At 37.7% G+C, this 22,568-nt stretch overlaps 7 protein-coding genes and 1 long non-coding RNA gene across 8 annotated transcripts; 5 read left to right on the forward strand and 3 right to left on the reverse strand.

Annotated features, from left to right (window-relative positions):
* The first annotated feature begins 2,090 nt into the window (after window positions 1-2,090).
* Window positions 2,091-9,904, forward strand: Rchy1 (Ring finger and CHY zinc finger domain containing 1). Its single transcript, XM_068295745.1, has 6 exons — window positions 2,091-2,218; window positions 3,451-4,539; window positions 7,924-8,085; window positions 8,143-8,301; window positions 9,052-9,330; window positions 9,392-9,904. The coding sequence occupies exons 2-6, from the start codon at window positions 3,850-3,852 to the stop codon at window positions 9,509-9,511; spliced, it is 1,410 nt and encodes a 469-aa protein (XP_068151846.1). The 5' UTR covers window positions 2,091-2,218; window positions 3,451-3,849; the 3' UTR covers window positions 9,512-9,904.
* Window positions 9,905-11,240: 1,336 nt separating this feature from the next.
* On the reverse strand, window positions 11,241-13,695 carry frj (farjavit). Its single transcript, XM_068298455.1, has 6 exons — window positions 13,418-13,695; window positions 13,221-13,341; window positions 12,970-13,162; window positions 12,342-12,493; window positions 11,909-12,285; window positions 11,241-11,826 (listed from the first exon to the last, which is right to left on the reverse strand). The coding sequence occupies exons 1-6, from the start codon at window positions 13,627-13,629 to the stop codon at window positions 11,415-11,417; spliced, it is 1,467 nt and encodes a 488-aa protein (XP_068154556.1). The 5' UTR covers window positions 13,630-13,695; the 3' UTR covers window positions 11,241-11,414.
* Window positions 13,696-16,819: 3,124 nt separating this feature from the next.
* On the forward strand, window positions 16,820-18,350 carry LOC137583340 (phospholipase A1). The gene is made up of 2 exons (XM_068298324.1): window positions 16,820-16,941; window positions 17,000-18,350. The coding sequence occupies exons 1-2, from the start codon at window positions 16,893-16,895 to the stop codon at window positions 18,142-18,144; spliced, it is 1,194 nt and encodes a 397-aa protein (XP_068154425.1). The 5' UTR covers window positions 16,820-16,892; the 3' UTR covers window positions 18,145-18,350.
* Window positions 18,176-18,900, reverse strand: LOC137587079 (uncharacterized). Its single transcript, XM_068303336.1, has 3 exons — window positions 18,692-18,900; window positions 18,441-18,634; window positions 18,176-18,387 (listed from the first exon to the last, which is right to left on the reverse strand). The coding sequence occupies exons 1-3, from the start codon at window positions 18,785-18,787 to the stop codon at window positions 18,267-18,269; spliced, it is 411 nt and encodes a 136-aa protein (XP_068159437.1). The 5' UTR covers window positions 18,788-18,900; the 3' UTR covers window positions 18,176-18,266.
* Window positions 18,901-19,041: 141 nt separating this feature from the next.
* LOC137587099 (dynein light chain roadblock-type 2) lies at window positions 19,042-19,453 on the forward strand. The gene has a single exon (XM_068303359.1). The coding sequence runs from the start codon at window positions 19,061-19,063 to the stop codon at window positions 19,352-19,354; it is 294 nt and encodes a 97-aa protein (XP_068159460.1). The 5' UTR covers window positions 19,042-19,060; the 3' UTR covers window positions 19,355-19,453.
* A 653-nt stretch (window positions 19,454-20,106) lies between these two features.
* Window positions 20,107-20,812, forward strand: LOC137587091 (uncharacterized). Its single transcript, XM_068303347.1, has 3 exons — window positions 20,107-20,292; window positions 20,344-20,549; window positions 20,600-20,812. The coding sequence occupies exons 1-3, from the start codon at window positions 20,224-20,226 to the stop codon at window positions 20,724-20,726; spliced, it is 402 nt and encodes a 133-aa protein (XP_068159448.1). The 5' UTR covers window positions 20,107-20,223; the 3' UTR covers window positions 20,727-20,812.
* An 18-nt stretch (window positions 20,813-20,830) lies between these two features.
* On the reverse strand, window positions 20,831-21,507 carry LOC137587107 (uncharacterized). The gene is made up of 2 exons (XR_011033866.1): window positions 21,229-21,507; window positions 20,831-21,172 (listed from the first exon to the last, which is right to left on the reverse strand). It is a non-coding gene; the product is annotated as an uncharacterized lncRNA (long non-coding RNA).
* Window positions 21,508-21,570: 63 nt separating this feature from the next.
* Window positions 21,571-22,361, forward strand: LOC137587069 (uncharacterized). Its single transcript, XM_068303325.1, has 3 exons — window positions 21,571-21,987; window positions 22,057-22,133; window positions 22,210-22,361. The coding sequence occupies exons 1-3, from the start codon at window positions 21,668-21,670 to the stop codon at window positions 22,239-22,241; spliced, it is 429 nt and encodes a 142-aa protein (XP_068159426.1). The 5' UTR covers window positions 21,571-21,667; the 3' UTR covers window positions 22,242-22,361.
* The last annotated feature ends 207 nt before the right edge of the window (window positions 22,362-22,568 follow it).

Consider the following 22,568-nt stretch of genomic DNA (forward strand, 5'->3'; position numbering starts at 1 on the left):
ACATTAGACGATACCACCACCAAGACCATTGACGGGGAGGAGCCACAACTAACGCCGCCGCCGCCTCCTCCACCTGTTTTTAAGAAAGAGGATAGTGATTCCGAGTCCGAGTTTGACTTTCACGCCCTGCCAGAGAAGCAGCAATTCGGCGATCACGGCCAATGAAGAAGAAAGTCTTTTTGGAAAGACTGGGTCCCGTTAACGACCCCGAGGACCTTTTGAAGAAGCACCCAATTTGCCTCTTCACGTAAGTTTTCAAATTATAAATAATTATAAATTACAATTGTATTACACAAAATACAATTATTCAGCATGTTTCAGTCTGTTCGGAAACAAGGAGGCTATAAACAAGTGACTTCTTGGCCTCTGGTGGCCAGGGTGGCTGGGGTCTCGTATTCCGATGACGATCTGTACAACATTTGCTACAAATCCAGTCGAAGGAATACAAGAGGATTCAGAAGTTAAAGACCCTGGGTCTCCCTGATTGGTTCGACAACGGCCAATTCATGGATACACAACTTTAACATCCACATGCCCCGAAAAAGTCAAAGCCCAACCGTCGTTAAAAAGATTTTGGACAAAATTTATGCAAATTATTTTGTTCCAAACCAAGAGTCAAAATGGCAGCAGAGGCCATAACTAAAGCAATGGATGAAATCGGTATGTATATGATTTAATGTAAATATTTAAATTTAATTTAATATGTTAAAGAATATGCATGTACATACATACATACATACATATGTATGTACATATGAATGTTTTTTATATAACTGCACTCTTTTATATACGCTATTTTTGATGAGTATTTATGCAGCTTTAAGACCTTCCTTATGGTTTCATGGCTTACATACTTCTGGCAATCATTTTTAAGGTTTGTCGCTAACTCTCTTAGGGGCTGTCCATAAATTACGTAACGGGATTTTTGACAATTTTTGACCCCCCCCACCCCTTTGACACATTGCCTGAAAACAATCCTCTATCCATTCAACTTGTTCATTTTTCAAGATTGCCATAAATTCTCTTTGTCGTTTTGCTGCGATGCGTATTGGTTGAACTTTCTTTTCAGAGACTTCGATGCAAAATAGATGTGGCACGACTTACAAATTCTTTCGTTTATGTCTTCGTGCACAGATGGACAAAAATAATCGTACGGCAGAATTTCCGGCAAAGTACTCGAACACATATTTTGTAACTTCAGATTAGCCAAATAATGGCTATAACATTTAAGCTTAAATTTTACAAGATCTATCAACTCAACTGCCAAACTGACAGCACTGGCTGACCGCGATCGGGAACTGGGACCGTATTTGCGCCAATGAACACACTTGTACAGCCTAAATTTGAATTTTTAACGGACTTTTTCTGTCTTGAAAGGTTGTAAAAATATATGTTACGTCACAAGCTTTCCGATTCGCTCCTCCCCCTATGTCACAAATTGTCAAACACACAGAGACCCCCTCCCCCCTGAATGCGTTACGTAATTTATGGACAACCCCTTAGGCTGACTTGGGGGTTATTGCTGACCTCTTTGATAATTTTTGAGTGGTCGCGTCTTGTCAACTTAGATGGCCGGCCTTCGGAGTGCTTTAACTCCAACCTATTTTCTTGAAAACATTTCCGGCAGTTTCTTTGCTGATTTTCCTTTACTGTGATGATAGTAAACTAGCTGAATCAAATTTTCATCAATCCGTTTTCCAGGCGTTTTCTTGAAAAAGCAAGTGCCTTACACAGCTGCAACTTCGATTTGTATTGTCTTTGCATTTTGCAAAGAATTAATTGACAAACTGTACATAAATATGTATGTACATATGTATGTACATATGTACATACATATATAATCTAAATACATATTTATGTACATATTTACTATATACATATATTTTGGATTTCTGGAATACAATAAATAAATTCAGATGCTTGACTGTAGAAATAGAACCAGTTTCCATTTGCTCTTATCAATATCACCAAAACGAGAAACAATGTTTATATTGCCGATCAGCTGGAGAGAAAGTTTTTTCTGAAACAAGCAAGAGACGAGAGCGTTTGCCAGCAACATGTGACGACATGTGTGATCGCGCTCCTCAGTTAAAAATTTCAACTCGTGGCGGATGCTCGCGACGGCGGAATAATGGCGTTGGGATTGTGAATTTCGTTCGTTGTTATTGTGCCGCTCTATTAATTTAATTGACAATTGCTGCTGCTGCTGATCTTTGCGGTGTGTTTATATTCAAACGCGTCTTTTAATGCTAATAAGTAATAATTAACGAATAAAATAAATGTACATATGTACATACATATATGACAATTAATTGAAACTCGATTTTGAACAAATTCCGAAACATGTAAAATTAATCGAGTTACATACATATGTGTGTACAATACATACATACATACATACATATGTATGTACATATGTACATATGTATACATACATATGGTGAAACATGTTGAGAGGGGATTTACATTGGAAACTTTTAAAAATTGATTAACAAAAATAATGTTCGTTTTCTTTTATTTGCTTTGTTTGCTCAAATGCATCCAGTTTCCTCGGCTTATGTGAGTGAGAGAGTGCGTATACATCATGATCCGAAATCAAGTTTTTCGGGGTTTTGTTTTTAACTTGAGAACTGGTGGCTGGCCTTTTTATCGCATTGTGTATTTAATTTTTGCACAGTTTCAATATTTATTGTCGTTTTGGCTCTGCGCTGCTGCTCCCTTTTGTATAATTGCGAAAAACTGTATAAACACGATGATTTTTCCACACCAAGCTCAATGCAAATAAGAAAAACCGCAATTGATAATAAAAGGAAAAAACCTTGCCAGCCCCTTCTCGCTCCACACCCAAACCAAAAAGCGAAAGTCTTACGCGCAGAGTCGTCTTGTCGGACCTATGTATGTATGTATGTATGTAGTATGTATGTACATGTGTACATATATGTATATGTACTTACATATGTACATACATACATTTGTATGTAACAAGTGTTTCTCTGATGCACAGTGTCCCACACGCATTGCGAATCATGCTTCCCTTTTCACTTGAACAGCAATGCAAAAATTGTTATAATTCAGCCATTAAAATTCATGAGTGTATGTATATTGTACAAGGTTGCCCGCTTTTTAAGTTAGCAATAAAACACAATTTGCATACTTATGAAACATTCAAAAGCAAACTAAACTATTAAAATAAAAAAATAAAACGATCCAGTGCATTTACTTTTTAAGAAAAACAATGAAAAACCTATACAGTTTTAAAAGTTATTTTAGTTATGACAGTTACGTCGCTAAGGGAAATTTAAAATAAAAAACAATCTCTCGAAGGCCATTAGAAAATAGTAAATATCAGTTAAATTTAAGCGGGTTTCGGTTGATTTAAGGTTAAATTGAATACAAACACGTAATTTTGTCTGTAATTAATTTTAAAATTTTAATTTTTTATTAAAACAGACGTAACATCCCTAAAAAATATTTTTCTTCTAAAAACTCTCTGACATTTTAAGTTGCAAACATTATACATATATGCACGCATATATGTACATATGTACATACATACATATGTATGTATAGAAGTATTTATCATATGTATTTATCAAACACGATGCACTTTTTAAATGAAAATTAAAGAGACAAAGATAAATAAAACGAAATCGTCGAGAGAAGAAAAGAAGTTCAGTCGAAGCGGGCTTGAATGTCGTAAAACTAATTTATTTCAATGCCGAATTAAAGAAACAACTCCTTTGCTCTTTGTTAGCAATTAATAAAGACTGCTGCAACCAACAGAATCGGAGAAACAAATAGAGATAGAGAGAGAGAAAGAGAGACGGAAAAAGAGAGTGCAGTGACAAAATGAAGAATCGGCAACGGCAGCGGCGAATATCGCTAAATGAAAACTACCACAACGGCAACAAATACTTGAGCAACAGCTACAACAATAATAACAACAACAACAACATTGATATACAAATTTTTACCAATACAAAAGAACCCAATCAAGTCAATTTAAATTCATATTTAGCGTCAGCAACAGTCATAACGACAAGAGCAACAACGACCTCGTCGGAGGGTCACAATCCGTGTCCGATATCAGCATCTCCAGCTACAGACACAGCTACTGAGATACCACAGGAAAAAGAGCAAAAGCATCAACAACAAGAGACATACTTTATTATGTCGCCCACTATAGCGGCAGATTCTTCCTCCTCCATATCATCCATTGCCACTTACTACTCGTCGGCCAAATTGCGAAAATCGCACTCAACACCGATTCTTCAATATTGCGATGGCAGCAATGTTGGGCAACATGCCACTGATTCAAAAAAAGTAAACGTCAGTTGTGGCTTAGCTTCCACCCATCAGCAGCCTAAGTTGCAACAACAGCACCAGCACCACCATGATCAATTTTCACGCTTCATCGGGAACGAGAGCGGCAACACCGTCAAGTGCAATAACAATTCCAATTCCAATGATATGGCAAATGCGACACCAGAGTCATTGCGCTTCGGATGCACACATTACAAACGACGAGCAATGTTTGTGGTAAGTGATAAAAGAAAATACATAATGTAGTTTCTTATATGATCATTTCAAAGTACATAATACTCTTCCCATTAGCTGCACAATTCAATATGCAAGAGGTGCACATTGGTTTTACTTTGCTCCAAACACCGAAAATGTGTGCAAAATGTGCAATTTATTTTTTTTTTTTTTAAGCAAAGACAAATGAAATAAGTCGTCTAGTCGACTTCGGTATACCATGCACCAAGTGAACAAATATTTTTAATTTCGAACACCAATTGTATCTTAAAAGGTTTTACATGCCACATCATAGCATATGCTATCTCGCTCACTCTTACAAACACACGTTCACTCTAGCGCAGTCACATATGTACATACATATGTAAACCTCCTAGTAAAATCCGTTTATACGTATTTGCCATGTTTCTGGTACGATTTTAATAGATTTTCTGGGTTCATAGAAACAAATAAGATTAATTATTCTATCAAATTTTATCACGATTGTCAAAAAATTGCGGAAGGCAATCGATTTTGTCAAAAAAATTGAAATAAATGGGGGTGTGGCTAAATTTTTAAATAATCATAAACTGCGCTCATACTAAATAAGTCTACATCCTAAGTTTAATGACTTTCGCGTTGTTAGTTTTACATATACAAATATCGTTTCTTTCGTACCTTCTGGACCATGATTGGGTTTGGGATGGTCTATATATCAAGAGGTTTTATGTGGCAACTAAAGGCATCTGTTTTGGCTTTGTCGTGTTTATGGCACATTTTTGTGTTCACTTTGAGTGAGAATTTAAACATTTCAACAAAATTTATACGATTCTAAACAAACAAAAATAAAAAAGTTGTTCTACCAATTGACCGAAGACGTACAGAAGCAGCATCATTGGCTAAAATTCTTTTATTTCGGCTTGTGGCCGTTAAATTTAAGTTCAATTGGCATAATTAGTACTTGCATGTGAATTTTTTTTGTTTACAACAACAACTGTTGAGGTGGGTTAAAATATAATTACTCCGATTCTCCCATAGAAACAATTCTTAGCAGCAAAATCATAGAAGTGAGTGGCTATTTAACACCTCCATTCTTCATTGATCTCGGTAAATAATGAGCCATTCTTTTCCGGCATTTTCTTTTTCATACCCTTGACCCTTGATGTAAAGGGGTATGTTGGTCGGATAAAACGTATGTTACAGGTAAAAATAGACATTTTCGACTCTTGTCAGCATCAGCAATAGATTCTTTGCCTGTCACAGCCTGGATCCATTTCTTTTGATTCTAACCTAGATGTAGACATTTTAAATGAGGGTATCGTAAAGTCGTCGTTTGCCCTTCTTAGCACCTATATTTTTTGTTTCTGAAATCTGAATTGTGGTTATCGTTTGTTTTCAATTCGCAGCTATGAAAATTGTTGAAGTTCATAATTGCACTGAGAATTGTTAGGTGCTAACTATTAGATACATATGTATGTATATATAATCTACCGATAGTCCTTATACTTAAAAGAAACCGAATACTATAAAAATAGGAACGAAAGAATTTTGCATAATTTGTGATATCCATTGTTTACATGGCTCATATTAACAATAGTTTTCTGGAATATTTATATCGACACATCCTCTTCACAAAATAAACAAGATTAAGTATAGGTATATAATACATATGTGTATATTCTGTGAAGTGCGGAAAATTGAAAGTAGAGACGCGAGTGTTGCCACATATGTATTTGGCTTTCTCAAAAAATAATTATAGTGTGTTCGCTCGTAAATATCGTGTTGGAGAAATGTCACGTAAGTTTTCAGCACATTCACAGTTTTTTTGACCCATTATTGTGAGGGTTTTTGCATTGTGTGCGCACGCATGTAATTATTTATATAGAACCATTCGCTGGCCAATATTGAATCAGGTGAAGTTAAGAATACATATGTACATATGCAATACGACTTTGTTCATAAAATGACCTTATATTTTTAGTTTTAGGTTCAGTGTAGACCTTAATGTGGACAGTTTAAACTATTTGTAATTGTTTGTATCCAGATAAATTTAGTTTTTATTCAATTTGTTGTTTATTATAGGACTTTAATATTTTCTCTGTTTTGCACATTAATGCCAAAACATCTGTTATAACAAATGTGGATAGATCATCAAATGTTTACTAATTAAGCTCAGCATTTTTGTTTTACTTTTTTTCTGTCGAATCGAATAATTTATGCTCTTTTTCTTCGCCTGCTCAGTCTTCCGAAACCGATGAATGCTATTGACTAACTTGTTTTGGCACAACAGCTAATATGAAAACGGCTTATACATATATTGATTATGTAATTTCTAAGGGCTTGTTTGCACTTGGATAATATTTTATAACATTTTAATAACGACAGAACGATCGAGCATACGTTTACTGCAATATTTAACACGCTTCTCCTTGGGATGAAGTTTTTATGTATGTACACATTTTGGGAGTATGTATATGTATATGTATGCATAAACAAAGAAACCGGATTTGAATAAAATATGGTTTCTTCTTATTAATTGGGTTTTTATTAGGGGAAATGTTTAAATAGATATAAAAAGCTCATCAAAGCTATATGGTATATACATATGTATGTATTTTTTGCGTATTAATAATAAAGAAAGGTAACATTGAATAAAATCCTTATAGACACTACTAATTAGTGGATGGATTAGGTGCTCGATAGACCCTTTCCTTGAAACTAATTATGGTATCATGATTTAAATTTGAGCATCATCACAGCTCAGAATATTCCCGGTGCTCACTTACAGCCGAATGACGTTCCTAAGGATTGTTCAGAAATATCTTCAGAAGCAAATCTTGTGAAATTTTAGTCCCATTTTTTAAGCGTGTTTTTTTTCATGGGCTTTTAGGTCGCAACAATTAAATGCATGTAATTAATTAGCGAAGATCTAATGAACCGACGCGTTTTTGAGTGAGAAGCGTTGTTCAAATATTTTGGTCTACCTCGTAGCCTTATTTTGTTTGCAGGCTTAATGAATTTAGGTTTATGATTCACTGAATAAAATTGTGACTGTGCAATGGGTATGAAATTGGGTTTATAGTAACGCTAAGTCAATCGGCCATGTCTGGATGACGTGGAGAGGCGTCAATGGAATTGTTTTCGGTGTCTACCAACGTCACGTAGATACCCTTTTTATTTGGCAGTTTCCATATCACTCACTGAGTCTTTCATTAGCAGCTCAGTTTAAAATTCTGAGACTTTGACCATTTCGCTTCTAATATGTCGCTAATTAATTGTGTGATATTGTTTTATGTTTCCTGTTCCTTGAATATTATAAAGCTTTGAAGGTGTTACTTAAATAATACATGCAGACATTTGACGGAGATATTGACACCACATACTTATTTTCTCTTTATATATTTTTAGACGCCCTGCTGTAGTAAGTTCTACAAGTGCCGATTTTGCCACGATGAAAGTGAGTCGCATCACTTTGATCGCAAGACCCTCACGGAACTCATTTGTTCGGAGTGCAACACTCGGCAAAAGGTCCAGGAGCAGTGCGAAAAGTGTGGAGTACGCTTTGGAAAAGTAAGTATACTTCTGTCTTTGTATTGTCAATCACAAAACTAATGCAGATTCTTACAGTACACTTGCCTGATTTGCAATCTATTTGACGATGCGGATAAGCAGCAATTTCATTGTCATGGCTGCGGCATCTGCCGCATTGGTGGAGCTGACAATTTCTTTCATTGCGAAGTGTGCAACATGTGTCTGCCGATACAGTTAAAGATTGATGGTCACAGGGTGAGTGCAGATTACATTCCGACATACTGAAAATTCAATAATCAACTTGCAATTCTCAAGCAACTTGAATGGAATATAACATGAGCATTTTTGTTTTTTTCTGGGTTTTTCTTAAACGTCGTGGTTATATTGTACATATGTATGTATGTATGTATATTATTCTGACACTGACACCAAAATGCAATACAAACGTAAGCCTTACAAACGTAAGGCTAAATCCACAGGTCTATGTACAGACTGACCTCCGAAATTTGAAAGCATTCAAAGTAAGCTTGAAGTTAGTGCGAAATCATTGGTAAACCGGTTGCCAAACTAATTGCTTTTGATTTTTCGGTCGGAAATCCAGTTGTCGAATTTCAAGAGATGGCAAACGTTTACAACCAGATCTACAAATATATACATAATAAGTATGCAAACGGTGTGGATCCGTAACAGGCGCCGAATAGTATTGAACCGGTAATTTTACTGCTTAATCAGATCTTGTTTCTGTATACCCTTGCGAAAAGAGTAGATTAATTTCGGTCAGTAATGTATAACGCATAAGATGTAGACCGGTTTTAAGTCCGTTCCTTTGTATGTCGGTCCGGTTAGATCAATAGCAACTCCCCTTAGACCTGTTAGCCGTAATTATGCATTGATTTCAGCCGGATCTTGGACTTGGTACTGCCTCCCTAAAATTTCTGTTTAGAAATGTAATTATTGACTTTTGATGCAAAGTAACTTATAAACCTCTCCTTTGGCATTTTTCAGTGCGTTGAGAACATTTCACGTTCGAACTGTCCTGTATGTTTGGGCGACATTCATACTTCCCGCATTCCATGCCATATTCCCGACTGCGGCCATTTGCTCCACAAGTTGTGCTTTGATCAATTGCTAGCATCTGGTCACTATACCTGCCCCACGTGCCAGACCTCACTGATCGACATGACGGCACTTTGGGAGTATTTGGATGCTCAGGCTTTGCGCATGCCCGTGTCGCTAAAGTACGAAAACCAGCGTGTGCACATTTTCTGCAACGATTGTCACAAGGTATGTAGTTTCACTTTTGTAGTCAAACAATATCTATAACTATGGTATTTGACTTTTGCAGACGTCCAAAACGAAATTTCACTTCATCGGCCTCAAGTGCGTACACTGCGGCGCCTACAATACTACGCAGGATGTAAAGCGTCGCCTATCTCTGGTTACCGATGAGCCTTCCTCGGCATGACACTCGCTTATCCTCCATCCGCTCACCAGCAGTAACAGGAAATCTCTTGCCATGCTCCCGCACATGATGAAACTAAATTTATAAAACTGAAGTCGAAACGCATTGAATTTAGACCAAATTCGAGCTGGTATCGAATATGCAAATATAAAATTAGACACAAAAGGCTCCTTAAAGCATTAGAGAGCATTTAACATTGGTAAATACTAATTAGTAAGCCGTTTATTATTACCTTTAAAACAAACAAAACATTGCCCTCGAATTTGAATATAGATTTCTTGCATAGTAATTGTAAGGAATTTTGATTTTTGTTTTAAAATCTGTACAATTTCATCCAAGTATATTTCGCATTTAAAACATCAATCTAAATAAATCTGTATTAGTAAAGACAACCTACGTAAACTCATCTATTAATTACAAAAATTATACCTATACACGTGCACATATGACGCATTCTGCTCTTCGTTGCAAGGTATGTACTTAAATTTTGGTCCTTATCAAAACGATATTGACGGTTTGGTGCTTTACCATTCTATAAAGATAAAATATTTTAAATAAGGTGAATACATGTCCATAACTATAGATTTGCTTCGGAAATGGAAAACTATGTTACATATGTTTCAGGAGAGGTTTCTTAATATCCGAAGCCATAAAAAATTGTTTCTGTTTTATTTTCTGTATGAATAGAATATAGTTGTAAATTATCAACCTAACTATATTTAACAAGCACTAGCAAATGTGGCCTTCGCACATCACAGAGGGAACAAAACTCATAATGGACTCATGGACCTTGCGGGGTTTTCAATTAGAATTCGCCCTTAATGGCTGTTCTAAGCAATTGTTTCTTTGTTGATTGTTGAAATCACCACGGGAAATGACGGATATCCATTGGATCGCCGGCTATCAGGTGCGGACAATGGTCGGTCGGTAGTTTTCAAGCTGTTTTCTTTTCTTTTGGGTCCTGTGTCCGAAGTATAAATATACGTACATACATATATAGAATTCCACTGTATGGCTGTGTTCCTGAACTAATCCCAAAGGGTTGGATCAAAATTGATCAAATTTATGTGTGTTCAATAGTATTAATGGGTGGTTCAGTTTTACAATATGGTCTACTTATTGACCGCGAGTGAACTTAGGCCGTTTTAAAATAATATACAGTAGAATCCGGTTATAAGGACGGTCACGGGACCGACGATTTTCAGTGTTATATCCGGAAGACGTACTAACCGGAGGCCCTTTCATATAAGTTTCTTTTGGAACCAACCAATCACTCATCGAACTTTAGTCGCTATAACCGAATTCTACTGTAGATGGTCTAAGTAATCCAACCTTTGTTTAATTTCTGAGCTATCTAAGTCAAATACAACGAATACCACGAGTTTTGTCCCGATGCCACAGAAATTAGAAATTTTGCAGAGGCAGAACGTCTCACGGGTCAGTTAATATATAGATACATTCATATATACATAAAATTAATTGTTAGCATTTTTATTAATTGATTTAATTAATTAATTCACTATTGATTTGAATTTGATTTATATGAATTACTTAGCAATTTTTATTTTAATATTTATTTTTATTAATTATTTATTAAAGATGCTTATAACGAAAGTCGCACCTTAGGAATGGCACTTGAAGTAGAATGTATATAAGGCTAAGTGGACAATCGCGCATCATAAATTTGGAAGAAGGAATTCAATAGCAGTCAATCAAAGAGACCTAAGTCAAGTTAGTAAGTCAGAAATATGGAAATATATTTTACAAAATATGTATGGTTACTATGAAAACTACAATTAAACGACATATTTATGACAGAGCTTTTAACAATTAACTACCAACAAGTTGTCATAAAATAAAGTCGACTATAAAATAAAATCATGGGAAGTTACAATTCTGAAAAATCTCATTGGGCTTTTTCCTTTATAGCAGTGGATTCCCTATCTCCATCAGCTTCAGCTTCTAGTTTTCGTTTCTGTCTACGCTCTGCTGCTTTCTTTAAGTTTGTCAGATACAATCCAAGCAAAATCATTGCCACCCAGCTTATGTATCCAATGTGATAGACCGAGTTGTAGAAATGCCAGATGCGACCAAATGACGACAACAGGAAGGCAGTGCCCAAGTAACTGAACGCAAACCACTTGAATATCCAGAAAATAACATCAATCACTTGGCGGCTTGGGCCAGTTGCATCCTTTCGCACTATCTTATGCCACATATCTTCCAATGCTACATAGAATGGAGCACCCATAATGCAGAAATAGTGTCCTGGTCTAAATCCATGCCAATAGGCTGAACATAACAGAGTGGCGACAGTTCTAGCATAGAGGATTGGATTAATACGTTTTGATTAGGAATAATAGTTAAAGGGTATTACTTATTTTGTGGCAATAAACTAACCTGTACTTTTTACTGGGGAAAAGCTTGTACACATTCACTGCCAGCCAATACTGAACACACACATTCCAATGCTTCATTCCCTCGCGGAAAGTCCAACACTTCTCCACTTCGAGTACTCGAGTGTTGACAATAGTCGTAAAATTGTAGCTAAGTTTCTCGGCGTTTCTTTTCAGATGCTGATAACGCTTTCGAGGTCCTTCGCCATTGCTAGCATCGGCTTCTTCCGGGTAAGCACCGAAACCAGCCATGGTGCATACACACTCGCTGAGCGTAAGACCTGTATATATGCGGGCCCGGAAAACGAAGAATACTGGCCAAACATATAACAAGCGGTAGGCAAAGGATCGCTCGTTGTAGAACTCATCACTTAAGGCATACTGGAAAAGTACAATGATTTATTAATGGTTTCACTTGAATTCGGACTTCGTCTCACTTCAAGAGGCCAAATATAGTTGGTAGTTAGATAAATACTACAGTAGAACACAGCATATTTCAACTTCTCAATGGTAGACTCAAGGCTTGGTGCGTAATGCTTGAACGGCATCTCAAAATAATCGCGATATGTTCTGTAGCGATAGTATGGACCTGAAAGAAACTACCTGGGTTATTTGAATTGATTAAAAATATATCGTAGGTCATGTATATGTTGTAAAACAATCTGCATCTATAAATAAATTACTATCAATACACTCCACGTATGAGTGGACTTTGACTTGGCACGATGATAGCACGACTTTCGTTGCACATGTCTATTGTATTGTAATTATCTATGTATTTTCGCAGTTTACCCGTTCTTTTGTCAATATAATTATAATCATTATGCTTATAAAGGCAACCATCGGTGCGAGTCGCAGATTGAACTCCGGTACTTAAAACACGTTTGCCCAAATTCTCAATCATTTGTTACTGAAAATGAAAACACCTGTATCATCCACTGGCGTCCAACAAGGAAGAATACCGTACAAGATCACAAGTATATAACAGGATCCGCATCAGGCAATCCCAAAAACTATTTTTTCAGTTTATATATACACTAATTTATAACTATGCTTATACTTTACCCGTTAGCACTCCAATATAATTAAGGCTGTAATGCACAATCTCGGCAGCACTTAGCTGCTGGACTTCCACATCATAGTCTGTAATTTCTATAGTTGTCTCGCTGTTCACATCTCGCTTTTCGTTTTGTGTCTGCTCGTCTCTAGCCTTGAGTCGTTTCCAAGATGCCGTTTTTTCAAAGGCTATGCCAGAGACCTGAGAAAGGCAGAAGAAATGAGACTTCCATAACATGTATTTTTGTTATGCAACTAACCTTAAGTGTAAGTAACATTTGAATCATATTCGTATGCCCGGGAATGGATAGATAGAAATCGAAGAGTCGGAAGAAAACCAAATAGCCAAACATGACCACAAACGTGACAAGGTGACACTTGCTAGAAGGGCAAACGGGATATAGTAGGTGTTATCAATTAGACTCTTATAAATATCTGATCTCTACTCTATATTCACCTGGGCTCTACCAAAAGAACACATGCTGAACCCAAAGCCAGTGAAATAAAACAGTGCAAACTGTGGAAGCCAGAAACGACTATAATGACTGTGATTCCTAGACCAGTTGAGATAAGTTTTCGCTGTTGTTCATCTTGAATTTTTCTTATATAGCTTCCGGCTCCAATGCAGCCTAAGAGGCAGAGGACATAGACAACGTCGTCCAAGCTCATTTTATTGATCTGCTTCCAATATCAATTTGTTTTGTTATTGTTACGAGGACTGTAATAGAGCTGGGGAAGTCCATCGAGGGCACTATCGATTGTACCGATAACACAATACAAAACCTTTTTATAATTAAAAACGATTGTAGTTATCGATGTTTTTTACATCGATAGTATGGATGGTATTCTCATCGCTGGATTTGTCAACAACAACATGGCCAACACAATCTTTAGCAACATCTACGCATAGTTAGCATCGGTTTGTATTTTGACAATTACCTCCAAATAATTGCAGTTAATTATTTTAAGATTCCATTTAGGTACAAGAGGAATTACATGTCTATCGTCCTAAAAGCAGTTGACATTGTCAAGGATAAACCTGACTTCGGATTCATTGCAACCAGTTTGCCCGTTACTGGATAAGTGGAATGACAGGATAAGACAGGCTGCTAGACAATAACCTAGTAATGCTCAGTTGGTTTAAATGTATCCACCCGATATGAAGTTTTCTACGACACGGTAATGTGGCTACCACATGAGCACACTGGAACATATGGTGTCCCAAACCACAGTGTCTGGCCCAGGAACTAAGATAGCGGTTCTAGAACACAAAACGAAGCTTTCATGGGTGTAGGATACCAGTTGTCGGTCAACAGGATTTAAAATGGCGGATGTAGAGGCCAAGTTGGCAATCACAGGACCTCAGATAGCAGGTCCAGAAAATGGCTCATGGCTGTAGAAGAAGCGGTGTCGTTCACCAGAACATAAGAATGCGCCTTCGTGGATTACGTCCAACAGTAAAAGCCTATGTTAATCGCCCTCTTTAAATAAAAAAGTAGCTGATAAGGTTTCTTTCTGTTTGCAAAATGAAGCCGCTCATATTCTTCATAAGACCAACGTTGACCATAAGGAATAACCACATTGATGGTTCGCTTCCTTTTTTTGTACCATCAAATCATATTTCAAGTTGTCCATTAACATATCTTCGTTTCTCATACACAGCAAAACCAATGTTTTGTTGTCTTTTTTTTTAATGATTTGTTTTTTTTTTATTCTGATTTTTTAAACTATGTATTATTACATTATCACTTATAGTGCGTGCAACAACCATTTCTGTAAATAACTTCATAAACGCAGTTACCAAGGTTTCCACCCGATGACAATGGCAAAAATATTCTGCTTGTCTTTGAAAAAGCTTTTCTCAAAATGTCTATAGTTTTCTCTATTCATCTTATTGTTAGTCGACACAAATTGCAGTTGTCAAGTTCCATAATAATTTCAAGTTTTTTTTCTTCAAAGAACTATTGGAGAACTGAACTATTTCACGTGGATCGAAAATCTGAAGCTTTAATCAAACAGTCTTTTGGCAGAGCATGAGAGCCCTTCCATTAACTATGTTTAGTTCTTTTCTTTTGGCAAAACTGTCAGTGTTACGGTATATTATACATCTTTGTTTACAGCTGCGGTAAGATTTTTTTCTTAAAAAATTTATAAAATTGTTCAACTAAATTAATAGGAAAGAGATTAAGGGTGTGTTTTTTATATTTTAAATGATTTTTATATGAAATCATCATCAGTGATTAAATACACTGCGCGTCATCAGGTTCACAAAGACAGACCCAATTCAGAGTAAGCTTCAATCTTTGATTTTTCTTTCCCACAGATAAAATTAATTTTGTTTTCCATTTACTGTTTACAGTAAACTTAAAACAATCATTGACGATACATAAAAAAAAAGTGACCGTGACACAAAAAGGGCATATTTTTTTGTCGAGAATAAAAGGAAAAAATATATTACGGTTCTTTTAAGGACCTATTTTTTTTATCATGGAGATCATGAGTACTGTAACAAAAAAAAAATTTAGGAAAACAAGTGGAAAGAAGAGAAAAAATTAGAATTAAAAATGTATAAAAAGGGGGGCGCTAACCTGATGACGCGCGGTGTACATGCAGTACCAAATTAGCCACATAGCAGGAGTAACAAAGGGAGCAAAAAAAATATTGCTTTTAAAAACATTAATTAACATAAAAAATTAACCTCCGCTATGAAGACGTAACTACAATAAACTGAAGTCAAGGATCTGGGGAAAACCATTTATTATTCCTTGGCACCGCGTTCCAAAAAATCGTAGAAAGCAAATTTTTAGGCACATTATTCAGATTTTTCCGCATTTTCTGTATTGTTAGGCCATATGTACATATGTATATACATTAATCGAAAGGTATTGAATTGGCCTTTACATGACAATAAAAAAATAAATGTTACTCTTAGGTCAAGATGTGTTAAATGACACACTGCTCACTGTTAGACTCTGATCAGCAAATGGATTCAGTGGGAACTTTCTTTTGGCTTAAAAAGTTGGATTCGGAGCCATACTTATTAACTTAATGTGGGATTAGGAGGAAATTATGTACATATAATTAGTCTGGCGATGCACACAGAAATGGATATACTTTTATTTTATTATATATGTATGTATATAGATATCGCATAAAGCCCGTATTATACGTCACTAAAGTTAAAACGTATTCCCGGTTGAGCTAGCTTAAACATAGTATGAGTAACATATACAATGTGTAAATACAAAACGAAACCAATTAATTATTAGATCAGAAACACGTTACCTGTGATATTTCCCCATTGAATACATATATATATAAAAGCAGCCATTGACATTATCACCAATCAGATGATCAAAAATTCTTAAAGTAAGAGTGTGGCCAATGACTTAGTTGGCACGCTGAGAAATTCCCATAAGCGTGACTACATTTTGTCTCACTACAGACGTGCTACGTCACTATGTGGTAATGCCAAATGCAAGGTGGTGGAATTGTCAGTTTTTACATGGGAAACGAGTGCGTCTAGTCGGCTACTTCTCAATGGGTAATGCCTAAGCAAGTGGGGAAAGAGATTGTGCTGGCAGTGGCTGTGTGAGAGGGATCGTCGAGCTGATTGAAAACTTAAGCCTCAGCTTCCCATACTAATGTGTTCCTATCGATTACGCACCTCTCTATCGTTCAGCTAAGCCTCTGATTGGAATTCGCAACCCGCCGATGCAACTGACCGATGCTGCAGCGATTAGACAGAGGTTGCCGAGTGGGTAGCACTGCGTTTTATAGTCAACTTAAAAATAGATTTTCTCGATGTCAGACAATATAAAACCGCACACGAGATCGCTTAGATCAACAGAGTGTAGTAGCCTTTCGAGTTGAAAGTACTCTTCGGTTGTTACAGCTGATCTTATAGGCCGAGTTTAGTGTGAACTAAAAGTATGCAAAGTGTGCGCCTTTTTGCCGTGTTTCTGTTGTTTTTACAACTAGGTAAGCTTGTAATGGGAACAAAAGAACAAAAGCACATTGACTAATGTCTATCTCACAGCTCAAGGTAAGCCCAGTTCCAACGCAATTGGCATAGAGGGCGATTATGATGGCGAGATGAATGAGTTTATGGACTTAATACCAGATCCACTTGAAGAATTTCCCGATGATGTCGGCCTACGATCCGATTTCTCTGAAGAGCCTGAAGCTGATGATATCCTGGTCACTCTTCAGGATGATGAACACGCTGAAGCCCAGCACGGAGTGTGGAACAAATGTGACAACGATCTCAGTCAACCGAGGGGCATAGGAAAATTTCTGGATCTGCCATTCCTTAAGAAAATTGCAAAGAATTTGAATCCCTTCGCAAATCGACAACAACTTCGAATGCACTTCTATTTGTTTAAACGGGAGTTTCCAGAATGTGGACGCGAAATGGATTTTACGAACGAGAAAAAGTGGAGTCAATCAGGGTATAATGCTTCTTTACCCACACGCATTATGATCCACGGTTGGATGAGTCAATCTCGTGGTTCCTTCAACAGAGACCTAAAAGATGCCTATCTAAAACGGGGCGACTATAACGTCATAGTCACCGACTGGAGCACTAACTCTGCCAACATTAACTACTTCTCAGTTGTAAAGCTAATTGAGAGTTTTGGAGCTCAGCTGGTTCAATTCACCCGGGAACTAAATCGCCAATTCCAAGCCAATTACGATGATATGTACCTGATCGGACATTCTCTGGGTGCCCAGATAGCCGGAGCGGCTGGAAAACGTCTCCATCCTGAGCAGTATAACACCATTTTCGCCCTAGATCCGGCAGGTCCGAAGTTCAGACATCGCAGTACAGAGTTCCGCATTGATGCCACCGACGCCAAGTACGTCGAGTCCATACACACCAGTGGCAACTTTGGTTTCCTTCGACCAACAGGCAGTGCCACCTTCTATCCCAATTACGGATTGTATCAGCGCAGTTGCTACTACTTGGGCTGTTCGCACATTCGTTCCTATCAGATGTTTGCCGAGTCCATTAATTCCATTCGGGGATTCTGGGGTACCCCATGCACGCGAAACGGCAACAAATGGCAGTGCGACCAGAGTCAGAGGCAATCTATACAAATGGGTGGAGAGCCGTCGAACCGAAAAAATGGAATTTTTTATGTGAAAACGTCGTCCAGTGATCCGTTTGCTCTGGGTAGATAATAAGTCATGTCAAAGTGATCCTCAACGAATATTTATAAGTAGATTAGTATGTAGTTTAATGCTCGTAATTTTGAGATTAATAAAACGAAAAAATTTCAAATAGTTTCTACCGTTCTTAATCACTACCATGGGGACTTTGTGTTGCCGGGCTTAAAAGTGGGCGCTTCCAAAGCTCCAAGGCCAGGCAGAGAAGTGTGGTAGTTTTCGGGACCACCTCGTCTGCCAGTTTGTTCCAGTGGTGAGCTAATGCAGCAGTATAATCAATAATCAATAAATGAGATCTGACTAAAACTTACTATAGTCCGTTTCGCGAGTTGATTTCCCTCATGAAACGTCCATGTCGTAAGGGACTGCGATATCCAGCACCACCAAGCATAGCACTAGATTGATAATTTTCGGACTCATACTTCTCAGACATGGATCCTGATTGCGGCCAATGCTGGAATCCGAAACGATTGTGGTCGCCCACCTGATGGATGCCCGTGTACTTCTGGACATGGTATTAAAAGTTAAACACCATTAACACTTCTTTCAGAACGGAACTTACTCGCGGGTCCTGATTTATGTGTCCATCATATTCCATTGCTTGATGATAGGCATAGGCACCACCATCGTTAGAAAGTCCATTAAAGGCGTATTCCATAATGAAAAAAAGACAAATAATTTGGAAAGAAAATGTTTGAAGAAAAAAATTTAGTAAAATTTTAGTAGAAAAAGTTATTAAACATCCTAACAGTCGAAAAAGTAGTGTGGATTTGATGCTACACAAATGAATACATAGTTTGACATTTAAATGGGTGTCGGGTGTCAAATTTGTATTCACTTTGCTCACATAGTAGGTCAGGAGGTGGACGTTATATGTACATACAAATACATAGATCTGAAAATCTCATAATATTCACACTCTCCATTCAAAATGTCAGCGGAAATCGAGGAAATAATGAAACGTTTTCAGAACTATCCCAATGTTGTGGGCATTATTATTGTCGACTTGTTCGCGATACCCATCAAAACGACTTTGGACTACAATCTGACTGTTCATTATGCGACTCTGGTCAGCAATCTCCTGTCGAAGGCCTCGAAAATGGTTCACAGTCTAGACATGACCAATGAGTTGACGTCGATACGCTTGCGCACCTCTAAGCATGAGGTGATAATCGTCCCGGAGGAGAACTTCTTCATTATTGTTCTGCAAAACCCATCTGACTAAGCAATGCGCCCGGGTTTCTATTTAAATGCCCATCGTTTCCTTCTGTTTTACATCTTGAATTTTCATTAAAGACATGTATACAGTAGTTAAGTAATACAATTTTGCAATCTTGTGGTGTTTGGCGGGGTCTCAGTTCCAATCGGTACTTAAATCGGTGATATATGCGTGTCTTGCTTGGCGTTAATTGCCAGAGATAAATACACCGCAGCGCCATAATTACGACAGACAGATTACGCGAGGCAGTCGCCTCTCCTACTTAATTGTCCGCCGTAAAGTGTGCCCCGGTATCTCTAATCCGGCAAAGGAAAGAAGGCGAGTCGGCAAGTAGCTTCTCGATTTTAATTATTCGGCGACGTTCTCAGTCTGCAGTTTGCATATTCATTTTGCACATTGGTGCAAATGGGGCGGATGCATTGGAAAAGGGGGTGGGGTGGGTGGGGAGGTAGTGGCTGGCGAATGGGCAATGGGGTTATCGCTTTGATTTCCATTATGGCGATTTTTATTTCTCCCTTTGGCCAAAAGAAACTTTGGCCGCTGTTTGGCTGGAGCAAATGAGATAAGCCTTTTGAATGGGTTAGGAATTCGACCAAAAGTTATTCAACACAAGAAGCGGGATGGTAAAATAATATTCAAATACGCAGCTTATCCACTGGGCAGAGAATCGAGAGAAAATAAAAATATTATTTGACATCGTCAAACTACCTTAGCCTTGTATGTCTTTCCCATTTTTGGCCTTTTGTGTTTCTATTGCTCAAATTTGGTTCATTATTCTTTCAGGTTTCGGACTAAACAGACCCCTAAAAACAAAAATTACAAAATTATTCAAAAAATTCAAAATTTAAGTAATTCTTTTTCTACAAAAACTAAAAATGGAATACGGAAACGGTAATATGCAGTACCAGCCCATGGAGGGTTATGGCATGCCATTTCCTGCGGAGGTAAGTAGAAGTCTCTGTTAAGTTTGGCTGGTAGTTGACGAGTTTCTTCAGGGCTACAACCAAATGGGTCTTTCTCAAATGGGTGGAGGACAATCCCGATACTATGCCGATCAAAGCGGCTATGGTAATGGTTTTCAGCCTCAAGAGGAGTCCAGGAACTGTCAGAATGGCTCCGCAGCATTTGGTGGGCCCGGCTATCGCAGTCCTTTGAGATACAGCAAAGCCATGAAAGAGATGAACTCGCGGAACGGTCTATAGTAAGTCTCAAGAAAAATAACTTGGACAAAACCTCACGGTCCTTTTTTAGTTCGCCCATGGATCAGCAGCAAATGAGCGGAGGTCGCGGTGACTATTATAATACATTGCCGGGGCTTGGCGGAAATGGAGGCCAGATGTCCTACCAATCTCATAGCTCTGGAAATTCCTATTACTGAGTCTTGTCCTGTATTTTCATAATTAGCACCATTTTTGGAATGTTTGGGAAGATGTGCCTAATAAATTAAACTGTTCCTCATACCGATTGGCGATGGCATCTGCCTCTCGTTTGAAATATTTATTTTTAATAGAATTTTTGTACTACCAAATAGACAGTCTCATAACACGATTGTTGAACTTTCGCATATTATATGCCTTGCAAGCAGCCACCGCTTCAGAATGTTTATCAAAAGCAACGATGGCTTTTCCTGGCGAAATGATGCTGGCATGAGTTATTCGGCCAAACTTAGAGAAGAGGTCGTGAACCTCCTTGATAGTAACAGCAAATGATAGATTACTTATAGTAATTCGAAAGGGGCCGCCCTCAGGGATTCTAGATCTCAGTTTGCCCTTGCTTAAGTCAACTATTTCGACGTCATCATCGAAATTCTGGAGCGAGTGATTGCTGGAAAATCGAGGAGACTTGATAAACTGTTGAATATACAGTTTTAGTTTACTCACCGAGCCCACTTTTGCCCTTTTCCATAAAGCCAACTAACATGCTGTTTGTTTTGGAGCTTTCCGCTTCTGCGACGGGCAATTTTCTTATTAATTATTTCTCTAGCATCACGGGGAGGATAACGATTTCTGATTTTACTAATTAATTTATATCGCAGGTCTCTAATATGTCCACTATTCATTTTGAAGGTGCTATGCGTTTTCAGCAGTAATTGACATCGACTGGGCTCCTCTGATGTTGATTACATTTCTGTTTGTCATTGATTTGACATTTGTTTTTTGTGAACCAAGTGTTCATTGACTATTTTGACTAATGTCATTTCAGTTAAGTCACATTGGATCTGGTTCTTTTATCAGTCAACTCTAAATTCCATCCAGTCAACATTTCTTGGAAAAAAATTGATTTTTCTTTTGTAATTTATCAAAATTTTTGATTTCAAATATGGAGATGGACTATTCAACTTACGCCCAACTCGTTGGTTGCGCAAACGTCGAAATGCCAGCACCCGAATCCTTTTATCCTCAAATTAACGGTGGCGGACCTTGGAGTGTTATGCAAAATCATGAGACAACAAACCAACACGTCTCTGGAAATTTCCAACAGACTCGTCAAATCCATGAAAACATGTCCGAAGGCTTCCACAATACCAATGTGAACCGGCCGAGTCAGTCGCCCTATCAGGCATCCGGGGCCTCGGCATACCGTGGTATGGCCCGTGAAAGAAAACGGATCAGGGAGATGCAGGCGCGCAACGGATTATAGTGAGTTTTGCAGTAGACACTTTTGATGACATCTTTCAAATATTATTTCCTTGCTAATTTCATTTTCAGCTCTCCCATGGACGACCCTACTCGTTATAGTAGTGGATATGGACAATGGTCTGGCAGCAATTATCCTTCCTATGCGGGTAAACTAAATTAAAGACATTCGAATTTCGAAAAAAAGCGAACTTAATATTTCAATCCTTTCATATGACGCTTTAGCAAATGGAATGAACGGCAACTCTTATTGGTGAATCAGTCAAATCGAGTCCGTATTATGAACTATACGTCCATCCAATACGTCGAGCCAATTAAAAATATTATGAATTATAGTTTCGTCAATAACAAATACATGATCCTTTTCATACGGCAAACTAACATTGTCTTTCTATTTGGGATATCTAAAGTTGGAGTGGCCCGAGGGTAATTAACGTGTGTTTTATGGCTTTCAGAGGACACGCAACCCGCATTTTTACACCCCTGATGCTGGCCATTCCCACTCGATCCCACCTCTGAACTGCCTGGAAGAGCCAGACTTGAGTCACCCAAACCAAACAGAATGCAATGAAGGATTAAAATAA

This window comes from Drosophila tropicalis, unplaced genomic scaffold (assembly GCF_018151085.1).
Source record: "Drosophila tropicalis isolate 14030-0801.00 unplaced genomic scaffold, ASM1815108v1 contig_1009, whole genome shotgun sequence".
In the NCBI taxonomy this organism is placed as follows: Eukaryota; Metazoa; Arthropoda; class Insecta; order Diptera; family Drosophilidae; genus Drosophila; species Drosophila tropicalis.